The sequence below is a fragment of the Mustela erminea genome, chromosome 18 (genome assembly GCF_009829155.1).
Source record: "Mustela erminea isolate mMusErm1 chromosome 18, mMusErm1.Pri, whole genome shotgun sequence".
Taxonomy (NCBI): domain Eukaryota; kingdom Metazoa; phylum Chordata; class Mammalia; order Carnivora; family Mustelidae; genus Mustela; species Mustela erminea.
Window position 1 is genome coordinate 31,050,055 of NC_045631.1, and position 27,466 is coordinate 31,077,520.

Genomic DNA, 27,466 nt, shown 5'->3' on the forward strand with positions numbered 1-27,466 from the left:
TTATAGCTATACAGTAGGGACAAACTGTTTGCTAATACCAAGTATAATTTTTTTATACCTAGTTCAGACTCTGCTAGCATCTCATAGTTTCATGGATTTCTTACCTAGTTGGGCCTAGCAGTGCCCTGCCTCTAGAGAGTGCAGTGCAGTTGGGATCTGATGGGTGAAGGAACATGGCAAATGAAAACTTTATGGAGGCTTTAATTCTCTAAATAAAGCTAAGTGCCTATTCCATGAATCATTTCACAGATCAGAAGCCTGACCCTGTCCCATCTGAATAGCCCACATAGAAGAGAAGTTTTTGAAAGCCTCTCAGAGATTTTCTGGGTATGGTTGGCTAGGTCTAGAGATGTATGTGCTCTTCTTTCTCCCGAACAGTAGTAGAGGGGAAGATTAAAATTGGGGTGAGAACAAAACCTAGTGCCTAGTCCCAGTGTTCAGGGCAGGACAGAAATGAGGTATGGCAAGAAGAGTGCACTTAGAGATAGAAAACCTAGGTCAGAATCCTGATTGTGTCTTTTCCTGACTTTGTGACCCTGGTCAAGTCACTTAGCCTTAGTGGTGATTGCTAAAAACGCAGATGAAAAAGACAGTGGGTGTGAAACTGCATTGCCAACTTCCTGCAAATATGACAAGAAGATTTCTTGTTACTGTAAAAATTGGCTAAACTTCCTCAGGGATGCTCATGGAATTTTCCTTGGGGCTGAAAAGTTCATGGGTGAATATCCCAAAGACCCAGCACACTAAGGAATTTTGTGAAGGGACAATTCAAAGGGAAGGGAACTAGTGGCAGCTGCTGTTTCACTTGAGCTTTTTTATTTTTTTTTTCCCCAAACTGTTTGCAAGGAGAGAGGGTGAGAGTGAAAGAGAACAAGGGAGTGAGAGAGGGAAGTCTCTTCTGAAGGGTTAAAGCAAGATAGTGCTGTAAAGTGATTCCAGATGTACAAATATTAATATCTCTCTCTCCCTGATGAATGAGAAGGTATGACCCAGTTAGGAAACTGCTAACATTACCGGCGCCACCGAGACCTCAGTCGATGGCCCAGCGCAGATTTTTATCCTTACCTCGGCAATTGTAATGCTGATGAAGGGCTCGGACCTGTTGCAGCAGACCTTCCAAAACTTCACTCTGTCCCTTGTGTCTGGGCTCTCTGTCGTCATAGTCTTTCCAGTCTATTGAACAAAAGAAACAAACAAGGAAATTTCAGTGTTGGGGAGGCCTCTCCCCTGAGGCCCAGCCTCAGGAGCTGGGTTCTGTTCACACCTTCCGGATTCTGGATCAGCACCTAGCACTTGCACAGCTGGCAGGCAGTGCCAAGAGTTTGGGACTGCCATTGTTTGGGGCCCTGTGCAAAATAGCAACTGTGCTTGGTTTTTTTGTGTTGGGCAATTTTAGGGCAAGAGAAAGTAGTAACTGAAGGCCAAAAGAAAACAGGGATTCTGGGAGTCCAGTTTCCCCTCCCCAGCTCCTTACCCTCCTTTTCAGCATCCTGGGTCCTGATCTGCTCCCCTCCATCTCTCCACTCAGCACCCCAAATCACAACTAGATTTCCACAGTAGGAAAGAAAGGGGTGGGAATGTGCAGACTAGATGAAATCCACAGTTCCAATGCTTTTATTGTAGGTTTCACACTTTTGGCCAAATTGACATTTCTTTCCAAGGAAAGAGCCCATGTCAGATGCCAAGAAATGGAAATCTACATTTTGCTCTAATGAATGTCTGCTTTGGTTAGCTGGCACAGCAACCCCTGCACATACTCCCGAGCCACCAACCACCCTGTCTGCTCAGTCTCTAAATATACAGTATTAGCTTACATGGCAAATTTAAATTGCAATACCCACTGAGATTTTTCTCCCCCTTCTATTTTCATTCCATTTGGCTATAATGATATCAAGAGTAATAACCCATATGGGACTAATGTCAAGATTGTAATTCTGCTGTCTCCAACTCTGGGTTTTTGTGTTTTGTTTTGTTTTGTCTTTTTTTTCAGCAGGTCTGTCACTTTATAGTCCATCCTTTCTTCTATCTGTCCCCACCTCGTTTTACTCTCTGAACCTTTTAAAAGCAATAACTTAAAACACTTCTTGGTTGAAATGCTTTCTCTAAAAATTCTAGCCATTCTTTTCTAGTAAAGCTGGTTAGTTCATGAGTATATCTGAGGCTTAAATTTTAACTGAACCAGTTTCAAATTCCCCTCCCCCCGGATTTATTTTAAAATATGGAATCTCCCTTGCTCAGAAACTTAGGCAGATGTCCTGATGGTTAAAGTTAGGTAAAAACATCACTCATTGGTTCATCCACGGCCTAACAGTCCCTCACAGTTAGAAAGAGTTGTGTTCTTTAGAACAGCTATTAGAAAGAACAGGTTCTGGAGTCAGATAAAGCTGGGTATGAACTCTGGCTCTTTGGGCTTCTGGCTCCGTGTCTGTAAGGCACGAAACTTACAGGACCACTACTCTGTAATGTGAAGAATAAACATAGTATCTACCTTACAGGATTTTTTGTGAGGATGAAATGAGAGGTTTATTAGATATCCAGCACGATATGATGTAAATCGTTAAGTTAAAAAAAGAAGGGAGTTCACTGATGAAGAGTGAGCTTCTTGAGTAGTGAGTATGGAAACATCATTTCTAACCCTGTAAGGAGGACGCCTCAGAGATGTTCGAATCCTTCCTCTTTCCTCCCCTCCCCCAGGTACTCGTCTCCATTTCACCTCTTAGAACACTGAGTCCCAGAGAGAACCATTCCCGTTCTACGTCACTCAGCTTGTCTGGGGCAAGACCGTAATACAGTCTCAGGGCCTTCCGTGTAGTGCCTGTTTCCTTATACCGTAGACACGTTTTGTTTTGTTTTGTTTTGTTTCTTTTGGGAAAGAGGGTCAGGGCTTGGTTGGAGTTTGTGTGGTGTGGCTTAGTTGTGGTCAACTCTGGAGACAGGGAATTGGCATAGGTGCCTTTTGTAGACTCTGTTCCTTGTGGGCAGAAACCGTGACTTAATTTCTCTTTGCCTCAGGTTTCTTCTCTGTAAAGTGAGTTTTTGAGTATTTTTTAAAGGTTGTTTGAGGTTTAAAAACATCATGTGAGTAAAGCACCATCTGGGCACATCAGGGACACTCATTAAATGTTGGTGCGGCATTGTGAATAGAAGGATGGTGTTCAGGTAGCCTGGCCTAGGAAAGGTGCTTTTACTGGGAAATTTGGAAATATCTGAGGAATCAAACTCCAAGTGATTTTCCGTCTTATCTGTAGCATGATCATAAATGCTATCATGGATTCCCAAAGGCCATTTTTTGAGTTTGTTCCCTCAGTTGGGTGAATGCATCTTTAGTGCTCATGATAAGAGGAGTAATGTTTGCTTGAGTAAGACTTCTGGGTGGCTGAGTTCTTATGTGGCCCTGCACATGCTAATACATTCTAATGAGTGTTAATACTGCCATCAATGCAAGGGGACATGAAATAGAGCTGGCTCTTTCAGCTGAGCCCTATGACATCAGAGGCGAGCTCAAGCTGACGACTTTATGATACATTTGAAAATTGCTAATGCTAAATTGCAGCCCAAGTGAGCACTGGACATGATGCCAAGGTTTTTGGAAAGAATGAGTTTTTCTCGTAGATGTTTGGAAGGTTCTGACGACTACATAAAATAGGAGACTTTAGGGATGAGGGAGAAAATTGAAAATATATTAAGAAATCAGGAACCTGACAGGAATAAACTTAGTGTGGAAGGAAAAGAGCAGATTGTGCCACATAATACAGTTCCCTGTTCTGGTAATGAGACACTTCGATTGCAACACAATGCAGAGCTTACATTCACTGGTGATATCAGGGCTTTCCTGATCGTAACTCAGACAAGCCTGTCTGGGTCCTTTTCTCTTATTATGTACCATACCATATAACACAAGTCTATAAAAACACATTAAGACCTTTTGTAAAAATATAAAAAAAAGGTTTTATAGCTTACTGGAACATATTACCAAATTTCCCATTACTCTGTCATGTTAGAATATATTGTCCTCTAGTAAATATCTGAATACTGATATATGCTGCATCACAACATCATGCTCTGTTTATAAATAGAGCGGCAGTGTTTTTATATTGTTCTTTTCCAAGTGATATGGCATGTCTGCAGCAACTATAATGACATGTTTGGATTTTAGTTCTTTGCCAGATACCCCTACTAGTCAAATGGGCCATGTTAGAAAGTATTGGCAGTTGCTTTGTTAATTAGCAAGTAATAAGTGACTCTTCCCAGTCCTGGAAGACTGTTCTTGTCATTCTGGAGAAAGCCCTTGCAATAGGCTGTGAGGGAGAGTGTCTGACTAAAATCTGAAGTTTATAGAGTATCTGATGCTTATAAGTAAATGTATCCATATACAGATCAGAATTTACATTTGGAGTGGGAAATTTTCCCCTGTCCCACCTTCAAGTCAACCAACACAAATCTTTTTTTTTTTTCCCTTTTTTATCCCTACTATCCCTTCATCAATAATATATACATTTTTTTTTTCTCCCTAGAATGAGATAGTTTCCCTTAGTATCTTACTCTTGCAATATTTTTAGTTTGTGTTTCTGAGGTCTTTAATAAGAAGGATGTCCAAATAAGACTGGAATAATTAAATTATCAAATGCCCATGGGACTCAGGGGCTTTAGAGATCTTAGGTGTCCAGAGCCCTGTGTCACCTGGTGTAGCTATGTGAATCCACCAGAAACGGTAGACATGAACGGTTGGTTGGCTGGCTGGCTGGCTGGCTCTTAGCCCGTTTGTCTGCCGGATAGCAGGGCACTAATTCCCACAGCATAGGAGACATGGCATGGGCTCGATGGGTTTAGGCTTGAATCCTGGCTCAGCCACATACAAGAGTTGTGACCTTGGGCAAGGCAACATCCTCTCTGAGTCCCAATTTCCTTATTAATAGAGGAGGAGGATAGCATAGCGGTTAAGGACAAGGGCCGTAGGGTTTTGGCCCGACTTCAGTGCTTGCTGGTTTTGTGATGTTTGGCTCTATGTATGTATGTGCCTCTATGTGAATAGCTCCCTTACCAGTAAAATGGGACTACTAATAAAAACCACCTCAGTGGGTCTGTTATGACGATTAAATGAGTCTATCTATATAAAGTTCTTAGATTACTGCCCAGCAGGTAATATCTTATGTTGGCTCTGATGTTCAGAGTGATGCAGACAATGAATCAGTGGTGGTGCTTATCCATAAGACAGGAACAGTCATGAAGGACTCATGTGAGGATTCAGTGAGACACTGATGAAAGCCCGTAACATGCCACCTGATTCATGGTTGATCCTAGGAAAAGGGCTGTTATAAAACATGAAAAGTACATAAATATATACAATAGAAAACTGAAGAGCCCACAATCTTATAACCCAAGTATCCACTGTCAAAGTTGATAGTTATGTGCAGACAGGCCTATCTAATAATAATCAAACTCACAGCTTAACTATGTGAAAAAATTTTGCATTATGCTTTTACCTAAAACCTAAAAAGTAAGAATTTCTTCCATACAATGCAATTTTTTAAACACCATTTTTAGTGGTTGCATTTTGTTCTATAATGCCACTGAGTTAATATTGGATATTTGTTCTCCCTTGCATACATGGATACACTGCAACAGTGTGGATATTTGTCCATAATTATTTGCCTGTGTTTGTTTCCTTAGGTTAGATTCTTAGATGTGTAATTATGGGGTAAAATAAATGACAGTTCTAATTATGGCAAGTTGTGTCCCACAAAAGATGTAGCAGTTTGCACTCTTACAAGAAGCACATGATACCATTTTGAACTATCACATTCATGAAGGTTTTTTAAAAAATGAAAACAAATTCAGAGCAATAGGCTCACTATGTAGAAAAATCTATCATATGGTATATCTAGAGACATTTCTTCTGGTTGATTAAATTTTCTGGTTATAGAGGCTACTAAATATACCAGACATAAATTATTAATCTTCAAATAATTAGAAGAGACTTTTGCTGGGGTTCTCAGCCACCACTACAATGTTATATATTATATTTGTAGCAGAGTGTGGAAGAGTGTCTGTTAGTAAGAAAGCATTTTCTTCGGACAGAATGTCAGATAAGTAAGATTTGCTATATCTCATTCTCCTATCAGTTTGATGTGGGTGAGGAGGTGAGAGCAGAGCTAGAACGGGCCAGCCACTCCTGCCATGTCATTCACAGCATCTCCACAAAAGCCTTGGGAAAGGAAGGACTGGACTCCTTCTACAGATTCAGAATTTAAGGAACTTTTGAAAGACTTTTTAGTAGTTACTAAAAAAGGTATCATGGGTATCAAATTTGGTCTTGCTGGTTCCAGATTCCCTCTCTTTTAATTCCAGAGTTGCATTTCTGCAGAGGAGTCATTATTTACATGGCCCAGATGCTACTCTGTTGAAGTCTTGTCAGTCCCAAGCATTGGGGAGAGGGAATGGCAATGGTACCCTGAGGATGGGTAGAGGGGGAGTTGGAGCCTGTGGCCAGGCTTGAGCGAGTTCACAGCTACCACCTACTAGAAGGCGAGGCACATGCCGGTACAGTGGTCTGAGCAGGTCCCCATCCTTTCATGTTATAAGCCGAGACTTGAACAAAATACTGTTGGCCCTGAAAAGTATCAAATAGAGAGAAGGTATGCATTAGGAATTGTACTGAATCACTTTTACTTTAGAAGCAGATTCTTCTGTCTGATTAATAACTCATTGATCCACTGGGAAATCCACTAGCCATGCTTTAGCTTTCTACCTTTTCCTGACTATTACATTTATGTGTATAAACAAAGATGTGTACATACACATCTTTGGGGTGCCCTCAGTCTCTGTGAGCTTTCTTTTTTCAAAAATTGGAATGTCATAATTACCTTTCCTCCTCCCACTAAATTATACACTAATTATTAAAAGTCACACACAGGTCTGCCAGATTTGCCCATAACAGCAGTTCCTTACCTCTTTCTCCTTATTTTCCCCTCTCCAGAAGCAGTCACCATTATTTTTATTAGCTGATCAACTTGCTTTTAAAATTAACAAGTTACACTTAACATCTTTTCTGATTAGTACATCAAAGATCTGGTTCATTCTTTTAGTGGCTGCATAGTACTTCACTGTGGGCAAATGCCATTATTTAACCAGTCCCCCCTCTGGTGAACATTAAGATTGTTTCCACATTTTGTGCCACAGTAAATAATGCTGCAATGAATATCTTTACTCAGCTATTAAAACTTTCCAAATCATTCTTTGATTTCATTTCAATTTTAAAACCATCTTTAAAACAATGGCTAACATTCTTTAATGTTTTATGACTCTAAAAATTTAGGAGTTTTTTTTGTTGTTGTTTACTTAAAATCTTTTCAGATGTTTTGTATGATTTTTTAATTTTTGCTTTGAGAAGTTATTTTCTCCCCAGTGAACCCAAAGAGGCATTTTTGAAGCCAGCATTTGATAAAACATTGCTTGTGAAAATTGTAAAATAGCGTTTGAGGTGAAAAACAAAACAAAACAAAAAAACAAAAAACCACCACTTCTTTGTAGAGCTTTTGCTAGAAATTTTAATAATGTTGGCCTTACCGTATTATAAAGTTATTTTTTTAACATTAAAAATAGGTTTCTAGGTACTTCGAGGTTATGGCGATTCTACAGAAGTGTCAGTCTCCTCCTAGGCTTTTATATGATTAGGATGGTGTCTGAATTGCTCTCATTGGACGACCAAATGGAAAAACTTAATCCCTATAAAAATTAGTTCAAATATTAGAGAAACTCACTGCGGAGAGTTTTCCATTTTTATCACAATATCACTTTTTCTTTTAAGCAAAGGAAATTCCCTGGGGTTCTCTTCTGGCCCTCTTCCTTCATGTGAGCTATAGGGTTGGGAATCAGTCTTCTGCCGATAGCATCTCTTGGGGGCCACCCACTCAGGGGTTTGTTTGCTCTGGTAATCCACAGTTTTGGCCCCTGGTATAGACATGTGATTAGGACTAAAAGTCAAGATTCTGTGGTGGTGACCCAACCACCAAGAATTCTATTAGAATAAGTTGGTTCAAACTTGAGATGCAACCTAGTACAGCTTTTTAATGCTGGGTTTCAGCTTTACACATTACAGATAACCATTTTAAAGGACTAATCTTTTAGGAGAACAGCAACAAAAACAAAATTCTCTCTCTCAGAGAAGGGTCTAAGATACTCATTATTTGAACTGGTGCAAAAAAAAGAAAAATACAGGTTTGACTTAAGCATACTTTAAAAACTTCTCATTAAAAATGATTTTGATGATTGTTTTGCTGCATTTTAATTGAGGAGATAATGGTTTGTTCCAGTATGAACTGATTTGCTAGATGTTTTTATGTTTTGCATTTCATGTGCTCATATGATTTATAGTTCTATAAATAATTAATGTTTGAGTTTAGATTGGTTAAATAAATAAGCACAGTTTGTTCCAGTTTTTCATTCACAGTTTAAATTGGTTCAGGTTACTAAGAAATGTAGTGCCACCATATATAGTTTCTTTTCTGTGAAAGCAGATTTAGATTTTTTTTTTTTTTAATCAAGGAGAAAGGATTTCTCTCAGGAAATTGTATGACTCCAATAGATGACTGATCTCAACCAAGGCTATGGGGGTGAGGGTTAGAGGAGGCTGTTATTTTTACCATCAGACAGGGAGTCAAAATTGGATCTCTCAGAGCCTTTGATCCCCCCCTAAAGATTAGACTGTGATCCGGAGAGCAGCAGCTTTCAAGGCTTGCATGAGGCCAGTCTTTTTCTGATCTCTGTAGAACATGGCAGCTTACAAAGTGGTTCATGCTGTCTGCTCACTCCTTTGTGGGGTTCAGATTATGGATACCAGACATATCACACTTAACGAGTGGCAGTTGTTGCCAGAGAACTGGGTGTTGGCAGTTGCTTCTAGAGGAGGCATTTGCTACCCAAATCCCAGCCCAAACATCAGGGGCAGGGGAATGGGAAGCCTAATGGGAGGATCTGGCATTTACCGTTGTAAGTCCTGTGATCGTGCATCTCAGGGTCTGCAAGTTTTCCATGATGATTTCTCCAGCCAAAGGACAAAAGTCTTTAGACATGCTCCATTCCACTGCAAGGAAAGACAGAAAGAGACAGCATGAAATTCATTCATATATCATGAAGCATCACAGAAACTCTAGCAAAAGTGTCTCAAAAAACAGGAAGTTTACTCTCTTTTTCCTGTATTGGCACATCTCACAATCTTCCTTGGGATAACAAGTCAGTTTCTAAGATCACAATTATTTTTTAAAACTGGAGAGGAAAATAATTAGTCATTGAACGGTAATTAATATACCCTAGATATATATACGAGTATGTATCTGTGTATGTATGGATGTAGACACACTCATGCTCAGACACACTATATGTAACAGTTCATTGTATATAGAAGATAAGTTATTAATTACATGGGGAAAGTGAAGGGTACAGTAGGACATTCTTTTCTGTTAGCTGCCCAAGTCTGGTTTGGGCTTCACCATGCTACTGAAAGTGCTATTTCAAGGTCCCAGGGACGTTCTTGTTCCAAATAAGGAAGCTTCCTTTCATTCTTTCTCTGTTACTGGACACCTTCTTCTGTAGGCATTCTCTTCTTGTAGTGTCCCACACACTACTCCCCAGGCTCTCCTTCTCCTTGGTCTTGTCTTCTCGGCTTTTTCATTGGCTTGTCTTCACCCTGAAGATTTGGGGTTTGTGGCTGAACTTCTTCAGTGTTCCCTCCACACCTGACATCCCTGAGGTGAGTGTTCATTCACAGTTCAACCTAACACCCAAATTCTTATCCCCCGTTTTACTGTGAGCCCATGTTCTTTTATAACATTTTCCACTGGTTGAGAAAACTGTGGTTAGGAAGGATAAATTGTGCCATCAGTATACAGTGTCCTAAGTGACAGTTTACCCACGGCAAGGTTTAAGGCAGTCCTGAATGAAGCAGGAGCTTAAGGCACATGGAAGACAAGGCCTGCACATTCTAAACCTCATGATGACAAGCTATAGGATCTCAGATTTAAGTTATACTCCCTGTGACACTGAAGTACTTCAAAATGAAGCCGAACCATCCGTAAAGCCTGCTGTTTCTCTTGAGTCACACGCCCCGCTGCATTAGGGCTGCTGCCCCTGTACCCTCGGCTTCTCCGTATGTTCTTAGGAATCTAACTCATTTTCCTCGTTCTCTAGAAATTGTTTTCCTAAAGTTCCTAGTGCTCTGATAGTCTGCAGCAGCCTTTTCCTGGGACAGCCTGTTTTCTGGCCTTCCTGACGTTTTGCAGCCTTCTTTCCCCTCAGTTTTGGTTGCACCCTTTCTTCCTATCTCCTGACCCCTTTTTCTGGGCTCTCCCTGGTTCCTCCTTTACTTCTCCCTTTGCTGTGATGTTCCTTGGGGGTTTGGTTTTGGCTCTTTTCTTGCTTCACATGCTTATTCTGGGCAGTGACCTTATTCACTCTAATGCGCTAACAGTCACTTTCAAAACTGTAATTCTAGGTCCAGTCTCTCTCAGGCCTCTTCTGAGGCCTAACTTCCTCCTGGACATCTCCATGTGAGTGCCCACTAGTACATCTTTTTGCCAAAATATGTGTCTCCTCTTGTTTTCTCAGTTTTAGCTCAAGCCATTGCCATATACCCACTCACCCAACCCCACATCTCAGAGCATCCTTGCTTCCTCTTTTCCCCCAGTTCTTCATGATCAGTTGATTACTGAACCCAGAGGTTCTGCTTTAAAATGTCTTGCATTAAGTTTCCCTCTTCCCCTCACACTGAACTTATTCTAGAGCAGGACTTTATAATCATGTGCATCAGTCTGCAATTTTTTTTTTTTGCAAGGAGGTGTACGCCTGATTGATTAACTGATCAACTCTAAGTGGATTTTTCTGTTCATCTTCTTATCTTTATACACAACCATGTAACACAGCATGAATTATATTTTTAAAATGTAGATCTCATTATTTCATTTCTCTGCTTAAAATTTTTTCATACTGTCTAGCTGCTTTCAAAATAAAATGAAATGTTTGGGTCCCTGGGTGGTTAAGTGGGTTAAGTGTCTGCCTGTGGCTCATGTTGTGATCTCAGGGTCCTGGGATCGAGCCCTGCATTGGGCTCCCGGCTCAGTAGGGAGTCTGCACCTCTCTCTCCCTCTGCCCTCCCGCCTGCTCATTCTTGCTCTCAAGTAAATAAATAATCTTTAAAAAATTAATCCAAAATAAAATGAAAGGCATTTAATTAACAAGGCATTCTCTACTATCCTCATATCCACCATGTCTCACAGCAAAGTCTTTGCTCTGTAAGTCCCTGTTACCTGGTTATTCTGTGTACTTTTCTGCCTCTGTGTCTTTTGCTCATCTTCCAACCACTGCTTGGTGAAACTCTACTATTCTACTAATCTGTTGGAATCTAGCAAAGTAAAATTCCTCAGGAATAATTAAATACACCTGTTTATATGCTCACAAAGCCCTGTATTCATATGAAAACAAGATATATTACACACAGGGCGCCTGGGTGGCTCAGTGGGTTAAGCCGCTGCCTTCGGCTCAGGTCATGATCTCAGGGTCCTGGGATCGAGTCCCGCATCGGGCTCTCTGCTCAGCAGGGAGCCTGCTTCCTCCTCTCTCTCTGCCTGCCTCTCTGCCTACTTGTGTTCTCTGTCAAATAAATAAATAAAATCTTTAAAAAAAAAAAGATATATTACACACATATTATGCTTTATTGTATGTACCACTTTCTCTTGTTAGACTGGGACAAATCTGAGAATAGGAGAAACACCTTTCCCTCTCTCCTCTAGTATATTGATTTGTGTCTGGTGCATAGAATGTGCTTCCTAAATATTTTACAAATCAAATATATACAATTTGATTATATGCATGGACACACACACACACCCAGGGTAGACCGGTTTTTCCAACAAGGAGATATTTTTCTTCCTGTGAATCCTCTCTTTCTCCAGTCCCTTGCCCTTTGAAGCTCTGAGACATGTTGTAAAATGTTAGAATCAAATTATTAAGATTATATGTTAAATCTCACATTAGGCCTATACTTCCTTACAAATATATATTCTAAAACATTTATTATACACATTTTATATATATATATATACACATATATATATATATGTGTATATATATATATATATATGTATGCATTTTTTTCCAAAATATTTTATTATGCTTATGAGTTACTAGCTCTGAAGAAGCCAAATCTCTAAAAGTCAGCTTGGACTTACCGTTGCATATAACTAGCTAAAGAAAAAAAAAGGAAATCACTGAAGACCTCACAAACAAAACGAAATGAAAATCAGCAATAAATTTGCAAGGATATTTAGAAGCAAGGATTACAGAAAAATTCTGTAAACAGAAACATCCCTGGTCACCACTGAGACATGCATCATTGACTGATGTGGAGGAGCTCCAAGTGGAAAGTGAGAGTCAAGGGTTTCTGATTCCAGGCTACAGGTTCAGGGGGGGCTACCTAAAAAAAGATTTTGGGCTTAGTGAGAGTACCTCCAAAGGATTAATGACAAGTTTCTTGAATATACAGTAATTAAAATTTGAAAGAAACGACGTTTTAATAACAACTGTTCATGTTCTATTGAAATGTGTTTTACAAAACATGTTTCAGGTGGAAAAGAGGACCCTAGTTTCTTGAAAAACAAAACAAAGAACAGCTTTGTAAGGAGATACGGTCTGCTTTGGAAGTTAATGAAAAGTTTTAGGCATATAAGTGTAATTAGATCTCACAACCTGAAAGAAGATTCACATGGAAGGGAAAAATCCACGTTAGAATGGACAGTCTGTTCTGGGGGCAACCAACAGTCTTTTTCTTCAATGTACTTCGTTGGGTTGGTGGACCCTTTTGACATGAGGAGAGGAGCTTGTGGTCATTTAAAAAACAAGGGAGAGAAATAGAGTGAGCAGGAATCACTTTGAAAGCCCACTGAGAATTCTCAGAAGGCAACTTAGCATGGTCTCTCTGGAAAGTTATGTGTAGGTAGTTTAAAGACTTACTATTAAAGCCATGAGAAAATCACTTATAAGCCTGCTCTAAATCCCTGAAGGACTGGGGCCATGTATATGCAGTTTAAAACTGTAGAAGACTTACAATTTTAAGATAAAGATCAGGGCAACTGTTTCTACTTAGGTCTGGGAAATCGAAGCAGGGTTTAATCATGCAATGGCTCATAGCAGTTGAACATTAGCAAGAAAGGTACCAGACAAAACCGAGGTGTTAGTATTTCTTAAAATTTGGCTCTGGCTCAAGCTGTGATTCACTATATTTATATCAAATAACTATGCATATTTTAAATATGACGCTTTATTATTTTAACAAATACTTCATTTTTATCTAAGCTATAGCAAGTAGAGTCATTTGGGAAGGAGAATTCTAGCTGAAAACCTCTATTTACTGGATAGCAGCTATAAAAACCACATGGTGAAAGCTTAAGATAAAGAGCTCCTGAAGTTCCAGCCTTGTCACCTGAAGTCTACAACGTGAGGAAAGAAGTCACAGAATCAGTGCAAGAGTAGAAAATTCATGACTAGAAGTGTTAGGATGCACAGGCAGGACCAAGTCTACAGTGATGGTACATTTCCAGCTTCACGGCATAAGCTCTGTGAATAATGTGCCCTGCTTTGGCCAATTACTCAATCTTAACTTTTCAGGCCAGTTTCTTGAGCAGTAAAGACCCCACAAAAATAAAGGCATGAAGAGATAACATTACAGGGGCGCCTGGGTGGCTCTGTCGGTTAAGCATCTGACTCTTGATTTCAACTCAGGTCATGATCTCAGGGTCCTGGGATGGAGCCTTGTGTTGGGCTTCCACGCGTAGTGTGGAGCCTGCTTAAGATCCTCTCTCTCCCTTTACCTCTGCCCCTCCCCACTCATGCTCTCGCTCTGTAAATAAATAAAGTCCTTAAAAAAATAGAGATCAACATTGCAGTATTGTCTAATTAATTTCTACTTAATTGATAACAAACATCAAAAACCTACTGTTGTCCAGCTTCTCCCTCAAAGCCCAGAGCTGCTTTCTCCTGTGCACACGTCAGGAGAAGCATACTCTAGGAGGTCTACTCTTGCTGCTTGCCCATGCCCTGCTCGAACCCCCCACCTTTAGCCTTATGTCACTTGACTTTAGCCCCAACGTTTTGCTGTTTTTTCTCTCTTGGTATGCTCTCCTCTTCCCCCAAATTTTCTTCCCCTTCATTCAAATGGGAGTGGTTCAAAGTCCCTTCCTTTCCACAGCTTTCCCTGATCTTCCAAGGGAAGCTCCTTTGTCAGGTTTCTCATTCTGTCACACTGCACTTGCTTCATTGTTTTGTATTCTTTTTCTAAGAGATTTGCCTTCTGTTAAGTTCTTTGCAATCAAGGAGTGTGATGGATTAATTGCAGTTTACGAAGCACCTGTCTGGGCACGTAGGACAGTACAGGTGGTTCAGTAACTGGTGAGTGAATTGATTACTTGATTCTTGACTTTGGAGTGCTTCAGGTCTCAGACAGAAATCTGATGCTGGTACATAAAGAATAAGAAAACAGTGTCAGAATAGAAAAAAGACAGAAAGAACACAGAAGTTGCTTGAGCTGCCCAGTAAGTGGTTGAGATGGAGATTAATTCCTGGCCTCCAGATTCTCAGCATCCCAGACTCTTCACTTGTCTGTACTGCTGCTCAGAAACCAAAAAAATAAAAGTTTATTTCCTGTTCCCTATCAGCACTTCAATGGAACCAAAACGGCATTCTTACTGGCCACACTCACCCCGGCGCCTTAGCTAATGAACGGAATTTGGCTAGACTGCCCAGCCCAGCACCAGAGCATTATGAAATCTTCCCCGATCCCCGATCCATCTAATTGTGTAGTTTCTAACCTTTGAGGCCAACCATAGCACAAGAGGAAGAAAGAGGCGGAGTGAGGGACGTGCTGAGAAACCCAGAAAGAGATCAAATACAGTCCTTTCTAGAGATGAGAAGATGTGTCTTGCTGAAGCATGAACCCACTCAACACTTGTGGGTTTTAAATTGGGAACTGACGTGAAAACTCTGGATCTGGGAATTCTGTTTAGCTCTGGCAAAATACGAGGTCAGAGCTGCTTGCATTTTTTATTTTAAATTCCCTTGATAGTCCTAGGAGTTGGGGCATGCATTACTTCCAAACAAGAATCTTTATTGTTTGCATAGCACACAGTCTTCCAGTTAATTAGAAAAACATTTTTTCCCCAAATTAAATTTCCCTAGAAAAACAATGATTTAAATTAAGGGCAAAGATTTTTTTTTTTTTTTTGACACTAGTAAAGCCTTCCTGCACCCACAACTTCTAGAAGATTAAAAGCAAAGTTGGAATCAGAAAGCTATATTCATTTATTTTATGGTCAGATTTGGTAGCCACAAAAATAACATGTCCCTATCTGTATATGGTGTGTACTGTCATAATTTTACCTGCTACATGACAGAGTGACACACAGATACTGAACAGAAGCAGGGATGTCTAAAATTCAGGGTTTTGAAAAGTATGTAAGCACTGTAAGTAACCACAGTCTGATCTATTTGAATTTTTATTTCCCTCCTATTATGGCTCTTATCCAAATTTATTCTTTCTCTTAATCCCCTCGGCCTTCTAAATGGAAGGTCTCATCATTTGTATGATTCTTTTTTTATTTTTAGTAATGTATCTTTTTTTTTTTTTTTTTAAGATTCTATCTATTTATTTGACAGACAGAGATCCAAGTAGGCAGAGAAACAGGCAGAGAGAGGAGGAAGCGGGCTCCCTGCTGAGCAGAGAGCCCGATGTGGGACTCGATCCCAGGACCCTGGGATCATGACCTGAGCTGAAGGCAGAGGCTTTAACCCACTGAGCCACCCAGGTGCCCCCATTTGTATGATTCTTACTATTACTAATAGTTCTTAACTCTCTTTCCAAGCCTACCATGAAATGTTTGTTGAACGAATACCAGTTCTCCAGGGGCCGAGGAGCAGCCGGCCTTCACCTTTCATGGAGCTTCACCTCTCATTTACTTTGGACTCTTAACCCTGGGTGCCTCCAAACAAAACTGCCTTCAGTAACTTCCGCAGTTTGGGGCTCAAAAAGTCTGAATCATTGGCACCGTTAGGGTTAATGGAAGCAGAACTAATCCCCAAGCCTCAGCTCATATAGAAATCACTTTTCTCTTTACATTTATAGGATATCTTTCCTTGGTAGATTTACCTCTTGGCTTTCCTAGAACATTAAAGTAAGAGGTAGGAAGGTCATGGATTGATCACAAAGTACAGAGTGCAAAATCCACTCATCATGGCACACTGAAGACAAGATGGCATGATAGGGTGGCTTTGAGAGGCGGCACTGATAGGGAGACACACCATGTCAGGGCTTGGCCCTCAACCATGTCTGAATGGGATAAATGCAGCAGGGCGCCGGGGGTTGACCCAAATAGCTTACAAGAATGGACTGTTAAAATTTCAGGAATTTTGCAAGCTAGTGTTTAAGCACAGCCATCAAGAGAAATTAAATTATATGAACTTAAATATATTAAAGACAAAGACTAAATATTTAAAACTCACTGCCCCCTGTTTCACTGCATTTTGCTATTGTTTGTGCTCTCAAGGTTACTGATATCTGTGGTACCTAAACAGTGGAAATAATACATAATGATGCACCAGTGCACATCTCTTTCCAGTCATTTCAGTGACATTACGTTGGTAGCTTGAATTTGGCTTAGTTGGAATACTTAAACCATAAAAATCAGAAATCAGGTCTTGATTTGTTTATTTTGTGAACTGTGAAGATCAGGTATTGGCAAACTACAGTTCCATGAGCTAAATCCAGCCTTAGCTGGTTTCGTATGGCTCAGGAACAGAGGATGGTTTTCGTTTCTACATTTCTAAAAGGCAGTGGAACACGCACAGAAGAATACGTGACAGAGACCATATGTGGCCCACAAAGCCTAATATATTTCTTTTCTGGCCTTTAGCAGGAGGAACGTGCTGATCACTGGTCCTGACTTAAGAAAGTGATCAAGAAAATGTCAGTAATTCAGGTTACAAGTTTCTCTGGCTGTCTATTGTGAATAGCACAAAAAAAAAACCCCTGCAGAAATATTCTTCCAGTACTCAGAAATTGTTACTTGACTGGACAGAGAAGTTGCCTTGTGCCACTGATGAATGAGTGGAGTTCCACCATAGACCTTTGTTGTTTCTCCTTGTCTTACTTCCTTCAAGTAAATGAACCTCCACCAACACTTAAATGGCAACTGTATTCACCCATTAACTGCGGCTACAGGCTGGCTTACAGATGGCTTACAGATTCAAGAGTTTGATAAAAATAAACGAAAGCGTTTTGGGTGAATCAACAGGCTATAAGAAACTTACAAAAAAGTATTATATATTTTACTATGATGATTTGAAAATTGTGTGCTATATATCCTCTCTATCAGTAAAATGTATAAGTCTTAGGTGGACTTATACACACACATATGCAGGCACAGACACCTCCCCACCCCCTGCTGAGAGCCAGTTGTTACACATTTACCATCGTCCCACTGAGTGCATGCCAGGTGATTGCTCAGACAGACTCTAAGGGTGGATGTATCCTGACCAGCAGGGCACAGTGTCAGGGGGCAGCAGATGTCTTAGGCAGAAACTTGCGTGGCACACAGCCTGCGGGACGGGCATCCATGGCCTTAACTGCAACCAGGATGGCAGAGTCAGGGCCTGCCCAGCAGAAACCTTCATGTTGACAGCAGGTAGGACAAAACATACCAGTTCAGTACTTCCGATGGTGTGAAAGAGCTCCACTCCTAAACTGGATTATCTGGGCTTCATTATTATTATATTCTTTATTCTGCTTTATTATACATTAATACTATATTTTACTTTGTGATTCTCTGTGCCCTATGTATGGGTACTTTTGAGACGCTATGGACTGAAAATAGGCACATGGGTCATTAATTCAGACAGACTTTAAACTCTTCCTTTCTCCCTGGAACACTGCCATATCCTTGAGTTACAGGATGTCCAGAGAGCTTTTCACTTATTTTTGACTGCGGTTCGAAGGCTGCAGTGGATGGAGCTGAACAATAGCACAGACTCAAAACCAAGTGACAGAGAGCTGAGGAGTACCGTCTCCCCTCCAGCCTTCCTCCCAGAACAGGCACGTCTTCCACAGGGGAAGGGCCCTTCTCCTACTGAGCTTCCTGAGATGCTGAGATTTTTGTCTTGTATTCCCAGGAGAGAGGTGCCTTTCTTGCCTGCAGGGACGAGCTCTGGCAAGCTACTTGACATTTCTAAAGGGCACAAAGGGAAGCACGGTATCAGCTGTCTGATTTATACACACACAGTCCAAGATAAGTGGCCAGTTCACAGCTTTCTAAATCCTTCTGGGCCCCCAGGGAATTAAAATAACCAGCTACAGGGGCAAAAGCAACCACATTCCAATCCTCCCAGCAGACTCAGCATCTTCCTTCAGATGCTGGTGCTCTTAGCTGGTGGGCTGTTCTTTCACGCTCTGGCTGTGCCCATTTCACCACCGCATGCTTCTCCTTATCACTTTAAGTGATTAAAACCCTTGAAGGCAGGACCCATGCCAGATGGATCTCTGGACACCCAACCCCCTCTCTGTCGTACAAGCATGGAATAGGAGCTCAGATGGAGCAGGTCTGACTTCTGTGTGGATGCTGACAGGTTGGGACAGTCCTTATAGTTACGTTTGGCTTCCTGTGAACTACAAAATAAGGACTCCTTCGCCAGGCATTTAACCTCATTTCTGAGCCTTATTTCCCATGACTCCCTACATTTCCCCCAGAAGGAAGGAAAGAAAAACTAACACTTAATGAAAATCTGCCAGCCTGTTTTACAGATAATTTCATCATTTCTTTCTTACAATAGTCCTGTGAGATGGACTAAGTCACTTGTTTAGCATCCTTCCGATTTAACACAGAGCCTGTCTGTGTGAAACCCAAACTCACCTACAGCTTCCTCTTGCATCTGGAATCACACCCTTGCCTTTGCCCTGGCCGGCAAGGCCCTGGGGGACTTGAGCCTTCTCCGTCTTTCAGCCCCTGCCCCCTCACTTGCTCTCTTCTCCCTGACTGTCTGGTCTTCAAACGTATCAGGCTTCTTCCTCTCACATAGACTCTTCATTTTGTCAGAAAGGTTCTTCCTCTTTTCTGACTTTCTGAGTTCTTTGATTTCATGAATCATCCCTTCCTTATTCTTCAGCAGTCGGTATAATGTCACTCCTGTATATAAGCCTTCTCTGATCCCAAGGTAACATGAAGCCCCTGTTCTGTCTTTCAGACCACCATATACCGTCCCTGTGGAGCACTGTGTGAGCTCCAGGTGGACACAGACTATGCACATACACAGCTGGCACATGCCACAGCATAGCGGAGGGCAGTACGTGCTCACTGAATCCATGACAGATTGTGGGCCAGCAAGGGTGCAGGGATACCGAGAGGCAAGTGATGTGGTCCGTAGTCTCAAGGAGCTTAGAGTTTCACAGAAGTTTACAGATGGAGAGAGGAAGTTTGGAGAGTTCAAGTCTGTCTCAGACCAAAGTTCCTTCCCCATCACCATGCAGACTCTTAGGAAACAAGTTGTCTCTACAGTTTGATATCTCTCCCATCTCCTCTTGTCAAAAACCTACCCAAGTGAGAGAGGCCCAGGCTCCTTCCACAGGAGCTCACTCTCTCTGAATTCCAAGAGTAACTGTATCTATTATTCTTCCTGACATGAATACTCTCTGTTTTGTATTACAGTGACTTACGCACATGTGTTTTCAAGTCTACTTGCACAATGTATTTCAAATTGGCCTCCTTTCCATTTCTTTTAACTCCATTATTGTCACTCTTGTCCACAACCCCATTGTTCCACACGGGTACTCTGTGACTGTTTCAGAGCCTAACTGGTCTTTCTGCCTCTGTGCCTAGCCCTCACCAATCCACAGATGCCAGAATAGTGTCTTCAAAGCATGAATTATATCACAGTACTCTCTGTCACTCAAACCTCCTAAATGCCCTTGGAATAAAACCCTAACTCCTTAATGGAGTCTATAGCAGGAGTGGGCAGGTAGGACCTGAGGGCCAACTCCAGTCTATTGCCTGTTTTTGTACAGCCTGTGAGGTAAGAAAGGTTTCTATGTTGAGAAAAAAAATTAGAGTATTTTGTAACATGAAAATTATGTGAAATTCATGTCTCAGTGTCCATAAATAAAAGTTCACTGGAACACAACCCACTCATTATTTTGCATCTCGTCTTAACGGTGGAATTAAACAGTTGCAGTCCAAACCACGTGCCCACAAAGCCTAACATGTTTACTGACACTTTGTAGAAAGAGTTTACAGACCCCTCGTCCACACAGAGTCATGACATGACTCCTTTCTGTGAAACTCTGTTATTTTCCCAATTTTCTTTCATCCGCACTCTGTGCATCTCTGACTTCCCGAGTTATTTCTACCAAGTTCATCCTCTGCCTCACTCTTATACATTATCCTCTGTTGTTTTGTTGTTAGTATTTATCATATTATCATAATCTGGAAGTATTTACTAGTTTACTTGCTTATCCAAGAAAACATGAGCTATATGAGCTGGTCTGCTTTTCCTGTATCCCCAGGACCTACAAGAGGATATACACATTGTAGGCATTCCAAAAATTGTGTGAAATGAGCATTTATCTTCCCTGTTAAGTTCTTCAGGGAAGACACTGGGTCCGACTCATTTATGCATCCCCCACAGTGGCCCACATTGTGCCTTGTATGGAGTAATACTCCCAAAATAGCTCCTGGCCGAATAAAATGCCACTTTCTCTTCCTCCTGGGATGGAGTGAGGAAACACTTGCTGTCAGCAAGACCCCAGGAAACAATCAAACGTGTGCAGCACCTTTTTCACTTCATCCAAACTCCATTGTTTGAGGGCACATTTTAAGGAGTGGCCATAGATTCCAGCATATTCCTCAGGGAACTATGGCTCTGGGTATATCAAGTGTCCGGGAGAAGATGTTTTCAGCTGATGGGGAGTTAGGCTAGGTGTTTTCTGATGATGGAAAAGAACCATTGGCCAAAGGTGAGTTTGGCAGTTTTTCCTAAGAAAATTACTCTAATTATTTTTTTTTTGAAGGTAATAGGTTACCCTTAAAGCATGTATAAAATGTGACCAAAAAAAGATCAAAAGGAAGTCCTGAATTAAACAAAAACAGATAATGGTTTATAGGAAGCTAATGCTTAGGGATCTTTAGAGGATCCTGGGAAGACGTCTATTAATATCTACCGGGGAACCATACTTCACTCCTAAATATTTCACTTAATCCTCATAACAGTCCCACATGGTAGGTAATATTGTTCTCATTGGACAGCCGGGGAAACTGAGACTCAAACTTTTAAACAACTGGCTGAAGACCACACAGCTTGTCAATGGAGAGTCTGGACTTGAACCTCTGTCTGTCTTGTCTGCTTCCCAAGCCCATATGAGGAGAAAGGGATAAATGGACTGGCATCGATACTGAGGTCTTTTAAGCGAGAGAAAGCACCAACTGTGAAAAGCCTGCAGAAAGTATTTGCAATATTTGACTTCTGAGGGAACCTAAGGCAGGGGCTCCTAGTTGGCGCCTCTGTCCCTTTTTCCCAAGGGCCAGCGTTGTGTCTAATACTGTGGTTTCCTTGTTGTGGTTTCAAGAGGGAGAGAGAGTTGGGGGCATTACCGTGGAGCAGAACAGGGGATTATACTGATGCTGGGACTGGGAGTCTCATGGAGGTGTTCAGTATTTTCATGTCAGCTACATGTGGCTGTGGTGGCCAAGATAAGTACTGATTTAAAAAAATAAACAAACAGCAGTGTAAACAGTCTCAGAAGACTCATGTAAATGGTTGGCATATAATTTGAGCCTGGTTCATGTTCTATAACTCCACCTGTGCCAAATCTTACTCCCTCTCCCCTCTACGATAGCCTATCCTGGCCCTCCCGAGTCCTGCTTTGCTTCTGGCTAGAGACACTGGGTCCGAGGTGAGAGAGGATGGATGACTTGGGAATGAATCAGCTCCACAGCAGGAGTGATCTCCAAGATCCAAAGGAGTATGTGGGAGAACAGAAATACATAAGAACGGACAAGACCACCTTGGGAGCAGTCAGCTACGGTCCTCCTCCCTTTGTCTCACCAAGGGGAATGTGCTGTTTGGCTGCTTCCCTTCTGTATTTGTCTTCACATTCTACTGTAAATTACTGAACAAGGTGCCTGATTGATCCTGAAAAATCCAATCTTTAGATTTTTCCCATCAAGGGAAACATAAGCCTTCTAGAGCTTAGCAGGGAGACAAAGAGTTCTGTCTTCCATTCCCAGACTCAGCTTCTGTTTCTATGTGGATGACCAGAATGGCTGATGTTGAGGTCACAGACCTCAGTATGCCCACTTGGGGGTTCTTTACTTAGGGACCAGGAATTCCAAATGGACATCAGGGGAGTAAAGAAAACCCTTCATATAATAAGTGATTTAAATGAATATTTCCCCCCAGATCCCTATGAAAAGCTGCACATTATAATGCACAATCTATATCCTAGCTTGAACTTTTTAAAGGGCTTAACTACTTTTCTTGGGGGTAGTGCTATAGTTATCTTAATTTTCTTTGTTACCTTTTGGTTCTACATTTCTGCTTATATGGGATGTATCTAAATTTTCCGCATTTACAAAACATATTTGGGTCAGTAGTTTGGATCTAAGGTATATACTGTTGAGTATTTTCCAGCTTATCTGTTTAATGGGCAGATTCACCCATGCCTTTTATCTTGGTCCATGGGAGCAACTGGCACCTAGCAGATTCTTAATAATGATGTCTTAAATGAATAAATGCAATAATTTAATAAAGAATACTCTTGTCACAATCACAGTTACAAAGGAAGAACAAGACTGCTATTTTGCAAGTGGTCTCAAAAGAGGTCCACCCACTGTGGGGAGGATGAAGGTGAGAAGCTCTTTAGATTTTGAAAAGTCTTTTATCTATTCTAAGATAACAAAGGCGGGGCAGGATAGTCATGGCAATATTTAAATCTTAGGAGTAAGGTGCTAGACCATAAACTGAGGAAAAGAATTATGTGGACTCACTGCAGTGAAATGCACATAACACATAATCTCAGTAAATAGAGGAGAATTTATTGCATTTTCTATCTGTTGGCTCAGTATGCAACACCAACCTCATTGTTGACGTATTTGGGATAAGAAGTCAAATCCAACTTTCCATCTACTGCTGTTTGGTGGATTGATTTGTCATACTTTTACTGACTCCCTAGGAGGGACCAGATGGTCTAAAGTGCTGGGGATAGGATTATGAATGAGGTCTGATCATAGCCCTCAAGACAGGAACAGTCCAATGGGGGCAATGGACAAGTCACTACAAGGTTCTAATCAGTGTGATGGGTGCTGTGAGAGAGGCAGGCTCAGAGTGGAGGTGCCCTCAGCAGTCTGGGGAGGGGGTGGCTAGGGGAAGCTTTCTGGACAAGCTGGCTCCAGGCAGAGTCCTGAAGTGTATGTAGGTGTGCTGAGGGACGAGAGTGGTCAGAGGCATTCCAGGTAGAGGTCGCCGTGTGTACAAAAGCACAGAATCATGCTGTAGTTGGGGTATTAGGGGTCAGTTATGGGGAACAGGAGAAGAGGTGAGGGGGGATGGGAGTATGATTTTAAGCAAAGAGGAGTTTTGACAGAGTGGCAAGAGCTCATCATGCTAACATATCTTGAAGGCATTTTGGAGCTACTGATAGAAAGCATTTTAGAAAGAGCACTCTGGTAGCATGTGGGAGAAAAACTGGAACGGTGAAGGCTGTGGCCAGGGAGACCAGAAAGGTTAGTGCCGTGACCCATGGAAGACGGAATAGCAGCTCGGGGTTGGCCTTATCTTCACTCTTTGCTTGACTTCCTGTTATCCGCCAAGAGACAGCTTTTCCCATTCACTGAGGCATCTGTGAGCTTAAGTTTTATGTAAACCCGAAGACTTGGCATCTCCTGCTCTTATAGGAAATCGTGAATACTGGAGTTCAACTACGTTTCTCTTTTTAACTAAGAGCTATTAACAACACTGTATATTTTTAAACTTCCAAATCAAATATCGTGGTCATATCAAAAACCATGCTCCCCCGGCAGGTGTATGTAACTGGTCTCAGCTTTACTCAGCGTTCCACTGCAAACGGTAATAAAAACACTAACCTCTCATTGCTCATTTCATATTTATGAAGCTGTCACCATCTCTGTTTTACACATGCAAAACAGAGGTGGTTGGATCTGAGGTGAGCTGGAATCCCCTTTGACAGCAGTTTTTTGGGGGGAGGCTTTCATCCTTAAATAACTTTCAAAACACTAGGTGCCAAGAGATCAAAGAAATGTGGTTACTGTGGGGGCTGCTGACACTGATATTTCCCCCACAAAAGTTGTCCCTTCGATCAGCCTTATTAGGGACTAGAGCCAAAGCCCCTCTCCGCACAAGCAGACCCAAGCCCCCTGAGCTGTTCGTTCATGCTGGTTCCTCTGCAAGGAATCCAGGTGAGAGAAAAGGGAGGAAGAAGGAGCTCAAGAAAGTCAGACTGTGGCTGGTACTTTTCTACTTCTCCTTTAAGAACAGCTTAAAGAGTTCCACGGGATTTTTAATTTGCGATATTTTCCTTCACAGTTTTCTCATTTGATTCACCTTGTTCTGCCTGGTTCTCATTTTAGAGGTGAGGTCACAGGTTCTGTGAGATTGAGTGTGCTGTCCAAGGCCACACGCTAGCCATGAATGGGAGGGGCTGGTTCTGAGTCCAGGTCTGTATCTGCTCCAAATCCAGGGCCTCTGTCCCCCACAGTTAAGGATACTTCTGGAGGTACTGAATGGTAAGGAAAACAGTAGCTGCCAAGAAGGAATCATCAGATGTGCCCAGGTTTCTAAGTTTTGATTTTGAGGAAGTCTGTCAGGCGATCCTTCTGAATCTTCAGCTAGCTATCAGATGAAGGTAAGTTCCCCAGAGCACTTTTGTTCCACAAAGAGGGGTAGGGTGTGGTGCCTTTGGCACCCCAAGGGGCTTGCCCCCAGTGCCCCGACCCACTGTCCTGCAGGGCCCTGGGAAAACATGTAGCATTTAGATTCTGAAGGGTTTTGATACACCTTCCTTTCAAGTGCACATTTGAGGGACTAGTTCTGAAGCTGCTCAGGCTCTTCACCTTCATTAAGGGTGATGCTGCATTTCAGTGACACTTTCTGTGTAGGAGCCAGCACTGTTCTGAGCATCATTCATGCTGGAAAGGTACATGCTGGGTGGTGGGGATATGAACGTGAAAAGGACCTCTTCCTTGCATCGGGACTCACAGCCTCACAGGCAGACGGATAAAGATGCAGGCAGCTGTAGTCGGACGCGATGCTCCCTGTCACAGGCAGGTGAGCAAGGTGTCGTTCCAGTTCTGAGGACCAACAGAACCGGGAGGGGCACAGGACAAGGGACATTGATGTCTGGCCTGGGTTTTTCAAAGATCAGGTAAGATTTGGCCACACAGAGAAGGGCATTCCGGGGAAGGAGACTGAGAGGTGAAAGAGTGGGCATGGTAGGGTAAAGGAGGGACGGTCTGAGGCAGAGGGAAGCGGTGTGTGGGGGCTGACGGAGAGGCCGATATGTGAAAATCCTCAAATGCAGTGCTGAGAGTTGGTTTTTATCTCGTGGCAGCCAGTGACGGCTCATGAGCAAAGAATGATCTGATCAGTTCATGTCCTAGTCTCATGACCAGTGTTGAGGTAAGGAGGGTCGTGGGAGATACTTAAACCTCACTAGCTCTGCTTGGTGAGTTCTTACTCTTACATTTCAAGCCCAGGAGCTGATTCTTCTCATGTTTTGATGTATTCCTGAAGGCTGCTAGGTGCAGGTATCACAGCCCAGCTGTACAGTTTCTGTACAGTTTCAGTTCCTACAGATACCACATGCCTGCATGACACATGGCCCTAGACCTCTTTGTTTTCTGTAGAGCCTATGGTTTATAGTATCTGGGGTGGTCTGCCCGCTCATTCACCACCAGCATTGTGCACAGCAACTTAGATTTCCTGTGTAGGTCGGCCATACCTGAGAACAGTGACCTTTCCACAAGATACGTTTTCTTTGTTTTCTCACTTCAACTCCATCACCAATATGAATCTCCTCAGAGGACTTGCTGGACAGTGTTGACACATGCTTGACTCACGTCCTCTGACAGCAGCTGTGCTGAAAGTAGACCCCCTCAGAGCCATGCCGCGTGAGCCCACTGTCGCTTTCACTCTGCTGGGATGGGGCCAGGACTCTGGGGTCCTGGTCAGCTGAAGTTCCAGACCCAGCACACAGGCTCTCCCTCGCAGCAAACCTGGTGGAGGGCTCTGCTTTGAAGTTCACTTTGCAACACCAGACCCGCCACTGAGCTCCAGCAGTGAATGAAAGCAAAAGCCAGAGTTCAGGCAGAAGCTAAAAATAATTATACTGCTTTGGCTGACCCTTCTGTGGTATAGATTCTTCATTTTTAATGGAAACTTAAAAAAAAAAAACAACCTATTGGAGGTGGTCATGGCTGAAATTGAGTGTTTCTAGCCTCTTAGGGGTCCCCACTCAATAATTTATTTCCAGTCATTTTGAATGGTAAGTTCTCACATCAAGGTCTCCATCAGCTTCACCGGTTTTATACATGTCCTTACCATTTTGTATTTCATTAAGCCTCAAAACAGAAAAGTAATGAGCACCTCAGGTTTCAGAGTTTCGATTTTTAAAATGAACAAAATAAGGAGACAAACAAAAAACCAGACTCTTTACGACAGAGAACAAAGCTGGTGGTGGCTAGAGGGGAGGCAGGTGGAGGATGGGGGGCGCAGGTGAAGGGGATGAAGAGCACACTTCTGGTGGGCACTGAGAAATGTGTCGAATTGTTGGATCACTGTATCCTACACCTGCAACTAATCTTACACCGTATGTTAATTACACTTCAACTTAAAAAAATTTTGCAGACATTGGATACGGATTATGTAGTTACCTAAAAATTTCAGTTGCATACAAGGAGAAGAAGGAGTTGAAAATGTGTATGTCAGGGAGTCCCCTGCCTGGGACTAGAAACTGAGACATGAAAGTTTATTTTAGTATTTACTGTATCAAAAAATCTGGCATAAAATTGCACAACCCAGTAATTCTACTGAAAACTAATTTGCAAGGAAAGGCCTAGGAGCCCCAATAAAATATTTGTTAGGAATAGAAGTACCATATATTTGTAAGATGTGGTCTCACCACGCTGCAACAAAATTTACTTTTATTATTTTTTTTAAAGATTTATTTATTTTTAGAGAGAGAGTGTGGGGTTGGGGGGACCGGGGGCAGTGGCAGGGCAGAGGGAGCTGATGTGGGGCTTGATCCCAGGACTCTTGGGATCATAAACTGAGCCAGAATCAAGAGTCAGCTGCTTAAATGACTGAGCCTCTCAGGTGGCCCCCAAATTTACTTTTAAAAAATGTATAAGGGTGCCTGGGTATCTCAGTA

General features: G+C 42.0%; 1 protein-coding gene and 1 long non-coding RNA gene across 4 annotated transcripts in view; one reads left to right on the forward strand and one right to left on the reverse strand.

Moving 5' to 3' along the window:
- Positions 1-6,526, forward strand: part of LOC116577433 — a 69,965-nt gene extending 63,439 nt beyond the window's left edge. For both annotated transcript variants that reach the window (XR_004280507.1, XR_004280508.1), the window contains exon 4: positions 6,123-6,526. This is a non-coding gene — a long non-coding RNA (uncharacterized LOC116577433). The remainder of the gene's footprint in view (positions 1-6,122) is intronic.
- Positions 1-27,466, reverse strand: part of ANKFN1 (ankyrin repeat and fibronectin type III domain containing 1) — a 489,950-nt gene that overhangs the window by 64,705 nt on the left and 397,779 nt on the right. For both annotated transcript variants that reach the window (XM_032320627.1, XM_032320628.1), the window contains 3 exons: positions 8,985-9,082; positions 6,520-6,610; positions 1,066-1,173 (listed from right to left, as the gene is read on the reverse strand). In XM_032320627.1, the coding sequence (XP_032176518.1) occupies positions 1,066-1,173; positions 6,520-6,610; positions 8,985-9,082 (297 nt within the window). The remainder of the gene's footprint in view (positions 1-1,065; positions 1,174-6,519; positions 6,611-8,984; positions 9,083-27,466) is intronic.